At 35.5% G+C, this 10,518-nt stretch overlaps 1 protein-coding gene and 1 pseudogene across 3 annotated transcripts; both read left to right on the top strand.

The window, feature by feature from the left end:
• LOC107612730 (protein argonaute 4A-like) lies at positions 3,004-4,854 on the top strand. 3 transcript variants are annotated; one of them, XM_021109910.1, is made up of 6 exons: positions 3,004-3,320; positions 3,437-3,498; positions 3,566-3,724; positions 3,810-3,917; positions 4,006-4,077; positions 4,158-4,854. In XM_021109910.1, the coding sequence occupies exons 2-6, from the start codon at positions 3,496-3,498 to the stop codon at positions 4,188-4,190; spliced, it is 375 nt and encodes a 124-aa protein (XP_020965569.1). In that variant the 5' UTR covers positions 3,004-3,320; positions 3,437-3,495; the 3' UTR covers positions 4,191-4,854. The 3 variants fall into 3 exon arrangements, with proteins under 3 accessions (XP_020965569.1, XP_020965570.1, XP_020965571.1); XM_021109911.1 differs by having other exon boundaries at positions 3,005-3,320; positions 4,164-4,854; XM_021109912.1 differs by having other exon boundaries at positions 3,007-3,320; positions 4,030-4,077; positions 4,164-4,854.
• On the top strand, positions 5,172-8,302 carry LOC107611483 (annotated as a pseudogene).

Raw genomic sequence — 10,518 nt, 5'->3', positions numbered from 1 at the left:
TCTTTGCGCTAGCTCCGTCGACACCCAGGCTGCTGCGACGTCTCCCTCCTTCGTCCCTCTCCAACCTAGCCGTTTGTAACATCCTGGTTTTTGCGTTAGAGTTGTGTATGCGAGTTTTACATTTTATTCGTGTAACGTCTATGATAAGTTTTTTTCTACGATTTTAAATAAAATGAATAATAATGTAATATTAATATTATGTTATTATTTAATTTTATTTGACGAAAAATATCACTTGATATTAAGCTCAAAAAATTATAAAAGTTTAACTTTATTAATATCATTTACATTAGTAATTTATCTAACTTTTATTTTAATTAAATACCACCACTTGAGATAATTATTTGAGCTTTTGGTCACTTGATATTGGATCCGAAAAATTTTAAAAAGCTTGGCTTTACTAATGTCATTTACATTAGTAATTTACCCAATTACCTTAATTATTTGAGATAATTATTTGAGTTTTTACCATCCCCAATTACCTTAATTACCTTCTAAGATATTTAAAAATTTAACCTTGCTGACTCAGTAACTGACTGCGGCTCAAAATTGTGACACGCAGCACTTAAAGTGTCACGTGTCGCGACGCATGCCTTTCTCCTTTAATTAAGTGACATTTACTCACTAATTACATGTTATATAAGGCACATATTTTCTTTCTCTCCTTAAAGAAATAGCCGAAGCTATGCATGGGAGGAATAGAGACAGAACATCAAAAATCCTCAATGGAAATGGGAGAGAATCACCATAGATTTTGTCACTGGATTACCGAGAATGTCGACTGGGCATGATGCTATATGGGTTATAGTGGACAGATTGACAAAGTCGGCTCATTTTCTTTCGATCAAAACTAACTACACATTAGAAAGCTTGTGCGTTTGTACATTAAAGAAGTGGTGTGACTGCATGGAATACCTTCTTCAATTGTGTCCGATAGAGATCTGAGGTTTACATCAAAGTTTTCCAATTATACATTGGAAAAGCTTGTGCGTTTGTACATTCAAGAAGTGGTGCGACTGCATGGAATACCTTCTTCAATTGTTTCCGACAGAGATCCGAGGTTTACATCAAGGTTTTGGGGAGCTTTTCAGAAATCTTTTAGCACAGAGCTGCATCTAAGTACGGCTTATCACCCACAGACAGATGGACAGTCAGAACGAATAATTCAGACATTAGAAGATATGCTGAGATCATGTGTAATTAAGCAATAGGGAAACTGGGACAAGCAATTGCCATTGGTGGAATTTACCTACAACAATAGTTATCAACAGAGTATTGGAATAGCCCCCTACAAAGCTCTTTATGGACGACGGTGTCAGTCTCCGATGTGTTGGCACCAAAGAGAAAAACATAGTGCGTTGGGTCCGGATTTGGTGCAGGAAACAACCTCTCAGATCAAGAAGATTCACAAGAAGATTCAGAGGCACATAGTCGACAAAAGAGCTATGCCGATAATATACGTAAGTCTTTAGAATTTAGGGGAAGTGAACATGTTTTCTTAAAAGCAAATCCTACCACCGGTATAGGTTACACCCTTAGAAGCAAAAAGCTAAACCCTAGGTACGTGGTCCCTTTTCAGATCCTTAGAAGAGTCGGTCCAGTTGCGTATCAAATAGCTCATCCACTTTCCACGTCCAACCTTCATGATATTTTCTATGTCTCTCAGCTTAAGAAAGATAATCCTAACGAGAGTCATGTCTTGCGACCAGAGACAGTACAATTGCGGAACGATCTAACATACCCGGCAACCCCTGGTTAAGATCATCGATAAGAGTGATAAGCAGCTGCGAGGCAAAATAGTTTCTTTGGTCAAAGTAGCGTGGGGATGCAACGCCGAAGCTGGGCATACATGGGAACTAGAAGACGAGATGCGATCAGATTATCCCCACCTGTTTACATGTAAAGGAAAGGGATAAGTACGATTTTGGTCCCTAAGGTATAGGCCAAAAATTGTTTTCGTCCCTAACTTTTTTTGGCACACAAAATTGTCCCTAAGGTTTAACTTAGTTTTAAAACTGTTCTTCAGACCAAAACACCCTTCTCCTTCTTCACCAAAATACCCAATTTCTATTCTTATTTTTCTTTCTTCTCCATCAGAACAGTTCTCAAGAATACAAGAATCAAGATCATTCCTCTCATTATCTTCTTCATTTTTCACTTGAATCTCATAAGGTTAGTGAAGAAAATCTCTTAATTTCTTTCCTTCACCAACCGATTTCTTGAAGAGCTTTCTTAAGAAATTTATGTTGTTTCTCTTCTTGATTAGCAAGTCTTTCTTAGGAACTTCAAAGAAAACATTCAAGCTAGCCAAAAATCAAGCTCAAGAGGGTGAGAAATCACTCCCTTTTCTTCTCTTGTTGGTTCGGCCATAAGGCCTAAGTTTCATTAATTGGTGTGTTGTTTTTGTTTAGGAGGATTTTTGTGTCTAAGAAAATTAAGGAGTAACTTGGAGAGGAGGTAAGAGTTAGGATAGTTCAGATTGTCTCTTGAATATTCTTGAGTTCATGCTTGATGTTTGATGATGATTTTGTGAAAGTAGAAGAAAAGAGAACTTAAAAGTCTCAAGAGTAAAAGAAAATGTATGCATAAGGACAAAATAGTAATCATAGAAAAAGACTAAGGACAGAAGGGCCGGACCCCTTAGAGAATTGATATGATGAATGAATAATGATAATGAAGGAAAGCCCTAAGATGTTTATGCACTACTAGAAAACTAGTTATTACAGACGGATATTTCCGACGAATTTTATCCCACAGAAATACAGATGAAATTTTAGAGGAATTTTTTTTCGGAAAACAAAAAAAATGAATTAGCATAAATTATCGACGAAAAAGAGAATCCGTCGACAATTCTGCCGAAAAAATTAATTTTTTTCGTGAGAAATGGTTACAAACAGAAAATTCGTCTGTAATTAATTCGACAAAATGCTATATTTTATTAAATTATTACAGACAGAAAATCCGTCTGTAATTTAAAATTTTCCGTCAGAAATATTGAATTAAACCAAAATGAAACATGAGCTTCTTCCAAATGAAACACGAGCTTCTTCTTCTCTCCGTAGCACGAGCTACTTCTTCTCTCCGTGGCTGCTACTTCTGCTTCTTCCACCGCTGCTGTTGTTGCCGTTGCGTCGCACAATCTCTCTCTGTCATCCCTTGCGTTGCACGAGATCCCTCTGCCACCGCTCTCATCGCATCTACTCCCATTGTTGCAGAGCTCTCTCTGCCGCCGCTCTCGTCGCATCTGCTCCCTCTGGCTCCTCTTCCATCTAATCTCAACTCGCTCTCTCAGTTCTTCTCGTAACCATCTCAAATTTCAGGTATATATATCCTGATTTTGTGATTCTGTTCTTCGTGATAAATCTTAGGGCTCAATTTTTCTGTGCCAGTTTTAGGTTTATCATACTCTGCTTTTGTGCTTTGTTTGAATCTACAGATTTACTCTGATTTTGATGAATTATTTTCTGCAATCGAAGCTTTTTTGACCTAAAATTCATGGTAGGCTATTGCTTTCTATAGTTTTTAACTTTCATAGTTTGATATTGATTTTGATGATTTTTGCAAGTTTTCTCTGAAGAAAGGTATAAGAGATGGTGATGATGGTACTAAAGAAGTGACTATTTTAACGTTGGTAGAGAAGTCCACGCTGTCCACGCTTCAAAGGGCTTCATTGGTAGAGAAGTCCAGGCAGAAGCCACCGGAGAGGATGAGGGTTTTATCTGATGTACGTTGTTATTCTAAATTTTAAGTGATGTGGTTACACTGCTTATGCCTTGGTTAAGGAAGCTTATTAATTATTATTTTGTTAGGCACTAAAAACCAGTAACTATGGTTCTGAACCTATGCTTCAAAATTGTGAAATCTCTATAAGCATCGGCTTTACTCAAGTGGATGGTCGTGTTCTACCTTCACCAAAGGTATTTAATATTTCTTTTTGTCATTGTACTCTTGAAACTTGTTTATTGTGTGTTGCCTTGTTGTTCTATTTGAACTTGGTGACCTTAGGTTTTCTTAATTATGACTTGGAAGGTCCCTGAAGAATATATTACTAAATTTGATGGATCTTCTATTTTGAAGGTATAAAATTCTAATTCTTCCTCATATTAATCATCTAAATGTTAGTAGTTATTAACACATAAGTTTTCTTGTTGAACTGGTGGCAGAGATGTAGTTCCAATGCGAACTTCTAGAACAGCGAGTGGGAGAGGGGGGGCACGGTTTGGTTCGAGTTGGTTAGAGTGATGGATGAAAGAAAGAGAAAATAGAGATGACGATGAGGAGAAGATGAGTGACAAGATTCTGGAAGTAGACACATGAAAACCGCCACTAAGGTCATTGAAAGGAAAAGAAGAAGTGTGTTCAAGAACTGCCGATAACATCCCGCAAATATTATTGTCTTCATCATCATCTAGGAGGCATGGTGCTCCTTCCATGGCAATGCAGGGCACCCCAACTACATGTCCAACACGCACTCTTCTAGAGCTAAGGTTAGATCGCAGAGTGCACCAAGATAGAGACTTGATTATGATAGAGATACGGATACGCTTGTTCTAATAATACTCTTCTTCATTATCATTCACATTTAAGGAGTAAGGTGTCAAGTAGACGTTCCAATAGAATTGGGGTTACCAATTTAAGGTGACATTGCTTGCATGCATGTCTTTGAATATATCTTTATGCACACTAAATAATAATATTCATTATCAATGCTTTTGTAATTTTTCATCAAGCTATATATAGTAACAGACTAAACTGTCTTGTCTACAACTATTCATCTTAGCAAAAAGATACGTTGCTAGCTACTCTCAATTTCCATGTATAAATTCTTGTCTATATCATCACTGCTTGACCTGATTCTTGGATATGATTTTATCGAGAAGCATCAGTGCTTGAACTCCTATGTTAAAATTTTTTGAATGAACCTACAGGTTTTCAGCTTTGCCATCCAGTTTGCAGTTCTGTGTACTATATTTCTTAGTGTTTTAAGCTTTTAGCTCAATCTGAAACATACCCATTATTTGATTTTTTTCATTAGTTTCCCAAAATTTCAACCTTTTTCTTTACGAAACCCTTTTTTCCCAGTCTCTCATTAGCGGTTACCAACCCCCCAAAAAAGAAAAAAAGAAAGTTGCTGAAGTTGCAGTGATTTGAAGAAGGGTTATCAATCATAGATGGATAGTAGCAGTGGAATTGAGAGGAATGGGCGTGTGCCACTTTCAGGGGTTGTTGCAGGTTGTGTGAAAGGTGGTTCAGAGACACTCTGAAAGAAGCTAAAGCTGGGGACATAAACATGCAGGTCTTGGTAGGTCAGATGTATTACAGTGGTTATGATGTTCCCAGAGATGACCAGAAGGTGTGTTCTTTCTTTTATTTTGATTATGGTTATTAGTTATTACAAATTAATAATGCTTTTCAATCAATTTTCATTGCATTGGACTTTCTTGAGCTTGTTAAGAGTTTTAGGTTCTGTTGTATTATACTATTTGAGAATGTCCACGTTAATTGACAATAGAATCTTCAGGTGGTGACTATGAAAAATTGAATAAAAATATTAGCATTCTCTATTGGTCTTAATTTTAGTAATGAGATCAATTTTGATGCTGATAATGCATATATACTATTAGGCAATCAAATCTTGTATGTTATATAACTTTTAAGATAGTGGGGATAAGACTTAAGAGTCAAATAATTTCAATGACCGAGTTATATATGAATAGATGACTGTCTATTTAGTTAGGTATGCACAATTAGATGCACTTAAATGGATGCTTCATGTGGAGTTGTGGACACATCTATAATAGCAGCGCAGAATGCTTTATCATGGATGCAAATCTAATATCCATGCTTAAATGGAGGCTTCTTCAGTTGGCTTCTTCACTTAAACACAGTCTTTGTCTTCTTCTATGGAGGCTTCTTCAGCTGGTTCTGCTTCTGCTTTGAACCTCCATCATCATCCCTACTGTTGTCTCGCATTCTTCACTGATGCCTGGGATCTACGATGGACTTCTTCAATTAGAGTGAGAAATCGCACTACACCATTTTCTGCTATATTTTAATTTGCTCTTATATTTAGTAATATAGTGCGGTTACTAGGATCTTGCACAGAAGGTGTTTGTGGATTTGACGAGATGGTGGCAGGGAAGGAGAGGAAGTATTACATGCTTAGTGGGAAAGGGGGTGTGGGAAAAACAAGCTGTGCTGTCTCCCTTGTAGTGAGATTTGCAAATCATGGGCACCCCACTATGATAGTTTCAACTGACCCTGCTCACTCCTTAAGCGACTATTTTGCTCAGGTACCTAACGAGACCAAGAAAAATCTCTTGATTGTTTAGTTTAGTAGTTCTTCAATATGGATAAAACTTCAGAAGTGTAACGCTACAATCTCATTAGTAGTTCTTCAATATGGATACAACTTCACTGCAATAAGTCCACTTATAATCATGCATGAATTAATAAGAATCATATCCAAAGGTAAAACAAGCAAGGTTTGAGATAAATAAATTTAGAGCTATAATAATTCTAGCATTCAAGTATCTACTCTATTAGTATCTTATGAGAAGGAAGTTGAGAGAGAAACTGCAAAAACTGCTGACATGAAGGAGAAGGGTGCTAACCCTTATGATCTCAAGCAGCAGGTATCTAATTTCAATTTATCTATTTATGCAAAAATAATATGTGATTGTTTTTAAATATAGTTATTATTAGATTGAATTATTTAAATTGTACATCTTAGTAGGGTGTGGATTTTCCTCCTTAATTGTTTTTGGGAAATCACTAAGGTCAGTGATGATATGGTGAATAATGATTGCAAGTTTTATTTGTTGACTTGATATTTTGGGCAGGAAAATGTGCTGGCTGAGTCTAGGATGATGATTCCTGATTGCCACAAGCGCCTTGAGGCCGCACTCGTGGATTTAAAAGGAGCATTGGTAATGTACATTTTCTTGTTTTCTTTTTCCATGGTTATTAACTTATGCCTTAGTTTTGTGTTGTTTTCTCATGTTGCAAACATTTTACATGCTTTGCATTTCATGCCTTGGATTTTTGTTTCCAATGGATGATGGTATTGGTACCCATTAATGATGTTATGAGTTGGGTTTTCTTTGAGTTTATCAGTGCAGCATTTGTTGATTTGATTCCTGTGTGTCCCTTCATTTTTCTTCATCTAATCATAATCTCAATGTGATAAACAACTTATTTATTTTATTAGTGGAAGATTGAGGCACTGCTTTGATTGGTACTCTGCTAAAAAATTTTATAACAAAATCTTTTCCAAAATGTATTAAACTGAAATATAGAAGTTGAAAACTAAAGAGAAATCTATTGTGCAATTACTTTTGTTCTCTTAAGCAAGCCAATGAAGGTTCATTTATTTGTTTGAAATAATTTGTACTTCTTTCTTCATTATGTTTGATCTATATTTTTGTTTTGTTTTCTCTGTTTTCAAATAGCAAGTTCAAGTTGCACATATGCTTGAAATTGAGTCTATATGTTATGCTTCTGATTCATGGAATCATGGCATGTGGGCCATTTTTATGTCCTCTTTCAGGCTGAGCTAGAGAAATCAAATGAGAAGGAAGGTTCTGAAATCGATGATGCTTGAAACACCATTGCTGAAGTTGAGAAAGTAGTTGGAACTACTGAAGCTTAGCTAGGTAGTTTAACCACTGCTTTTGATGGTAGAAATTGAGATTGTATTACATAGCTTCCATCTCACAGAAACAACCATACATGGGAATAGGTTATGAAACTTGTTTAACAAGATTTAATCTTCTCTAGTTATGTGCTGTTGAACATTTGAAAATGAATGAATATGACATCTTCTATAAGCTTCATATCCAGCATTCTTGCAGGGGACACAGAGTTTGCTAAAGATGCCGCCTTTGGCTACAAATCTTCGAATTTGCGTGATGTAAAAGCCTCTTTGTTCCTTTTTATTACTGGATTGTGCTGACTTTTTTTTATATTGGCATAGAATAATTTTTTTAAAAGACATTTATCCAATTAGTGGGTAGAAGAGAAGACTGGTGGTCGAATACCTGCATCCAGTTACTTCTGTTTCCATTAAACTTTTGAGGAAAGGAGGACCAGATGCAGTTTGCCAGGATCTATGCAGTTTGAAAAAGGTATACAAAAATTGATAATGCACTTTAGTTTCTACATTCTTAAGTTATAAGAAGAAAACCAGTGACTTGACTTTGTCTTGTTAGAATATTATGAATTAGTGTGTGTCTATTAGCAGTCCCCTTACTGTGTTTCTATTGTAAAAGCAGGGTTCAGCATGTGCAGTTAATGCAGCTAGTAAAAGAGACATGGCTGTATTTGCACTTGGAATGATCAAGGTAGAATTTCATTCATGTTAATTGTATTTATTTGCCCCTTTTGCATGATTGTTTACAGATGTTAATGCTGCTTTATTGTTTTGTCCTGTTAACAGGAAGAATTGATGGGAAAACACTTCTTATCTCGTACTACTGCTAGTTTTGTTTCTTCCTATAGACCAACTAGAAGCCGCACTTGACATGCTCACAAGATGGATGCAAGGAAAATTAAATTAAGTGAAGCCCTCGTCATAAAATCAATTCAAATCAAAATAAATTTATAAATGATTATCTCTTGTAAGAAATATATACTAATGATATTGGACTATTTAGAGGAGATTACTAAATGTCTTTGTTCTTGATACATTGTCAAAACCAAACATCATGTTTGATATTTTGAAATACTATGAATGTTTGGATACAAGTCAGATGAAAATTAGATGAAAATTTGTATTCATTAAATTTATATTTATTTTGTAATAAAAAATATCTAAAAAAATGCTATTTTACCTTACTGACAGATTTACAGACGGATTTTCTGTCTGTATTCAGAGTGTGAGATGATTTTTCAATGTTCAAATTACAAACGAAAAATCTGTTGCCAATTACCGACGGAAAATCCGTTGAAAAATCTGTCTGTAATTATCGACGGAAAATCCGTCAAAAAATTCATCTGTAATTACCGACGGAAAATCCATCAAAAAGTTCACCGTTTTAGGGAAATCGAGGGGAGAATTTACCGAGGAAAAATTCGTCGGTAACTGGTAAAAATCCGTCGGTAATTTTTCGACGAAAAAAATTCGTCGGTAAATAATTTCCTACGAGGCTTTTATAGAGGGACAAAATCCGTCGGTAACTAAAAATCCGTCTGTAATAAAGATTAAATCTGTCTGTATTAACCAATTTTCTAGTTGTGATGACTTCCTGAAAGAATGAAGGTGTTATTCCGCCTAGCCAGTGCCGGAATGATATCGGGATGCCCTCTGTATGACGATGTTGTTCCTCAACTTGAGATGTATATATTGGCGTCAAGCTTTGCAATGATTTCCAGTGTTTTGACGGACATGGTTTCGACCATGACGATCATATACCTGACCGACTCAGTTGAGGAACCATATTCGGACTCAGTCTTGCGTAATGTCAGGTGCGGGTAGTCAACCAACACATAAGTTCATGGTCTGCTTAGGACAGGCATGCATCATATTTTTTGTGCATTGTGTATTTTCTGTGTTATACTATGTTTCTACTCTCCGTGGTTTGAATAATCTCTGTTTTATGTATTATATGTTTAATTTGTGTTTGTTTACTATTCTGCTACTTAAACTTTGTGATAGATTAGGGAATAGTTACTGAAAGATTGAGACTAGGATAGATAAGCGGAAGCTAACACTAAAACCTAGGGTTAGTATGATAAACGTACGACGATCTAAATGATAAAGCGGTGTCTTAGGATCGATATACGTTTTGTCCTCTCATTAGTATCCTGTTGGGAATCGTAAGTTCTCATCCCCTTTCCTCCACGTTTTCTACAAGTGGAGTTGACAGTGCCATTTGCTGAACAATGAAGCTGTTGTTCGTTATGAAGTATATTAGTATCTTGAAAGACACCTGTCATGTTACTATAGGAGGCTAGAGTGATTCTCTCCACTTGTTAGCATTTTTGTGAGGGTTAGGTTTTATTATTGCTATCAGTTAGTACTAAGTTTCAACCTAAAAACTTCTTAAATAGGCAAAAATTTGGGTTGGATTAGTCACATAAGAGCGGGACGGTTCCAAGTGTAGTAGTGTGGAGGCAAGCGCCCTCACTACAATTTGAAATTTTTTGAGTAGTATATGGTAATAATATTTATTTGCCCCCATTAGATTATTAAATTTGACCCCACAATAATTTTTATTCAATTTTTGGTACTTAATCGTCAATTTAAAAATTTTATATTAGATATTCGTTAAAATTATCAATTCTCAGATTTAAACGAAATTAGTGTTCTATTTTAAAAATCAACTCAAAAGAATATTATTTATCTTCTTTTCAAATTAGCTTTAATTTTTACGTAGCAATGGTATTAATTGAAAGAACTTTTTTAACTATAAATATCAATAAGAGTCGGCTTCTAATTGTGTTGGGAAATAAATTTCTTAATAATTGTTTAGTAATATATATGGAAAGAGAGAAATTTTGATGGTAGTGTTAAGAGAA

The sequence above is a fragment of the Arachis ipaensis genome, chromosome B08 (assembly GCF_000816755.2).
Source record: "Arachis ipaensis cultivar K30076 chromosome B08, Araip1.1, whole genome shotgun sequence".
Classification (NCBI taxonomy): Eukaryota; Viridiplantae; Streptophyta; class Magnoliopsida; order Fabales; family Fabaceae; genus Arachis; species Arachis ipaensis.
This window is presented reverse-complemented; position numbering and strand designations above follow the sequence as displayed.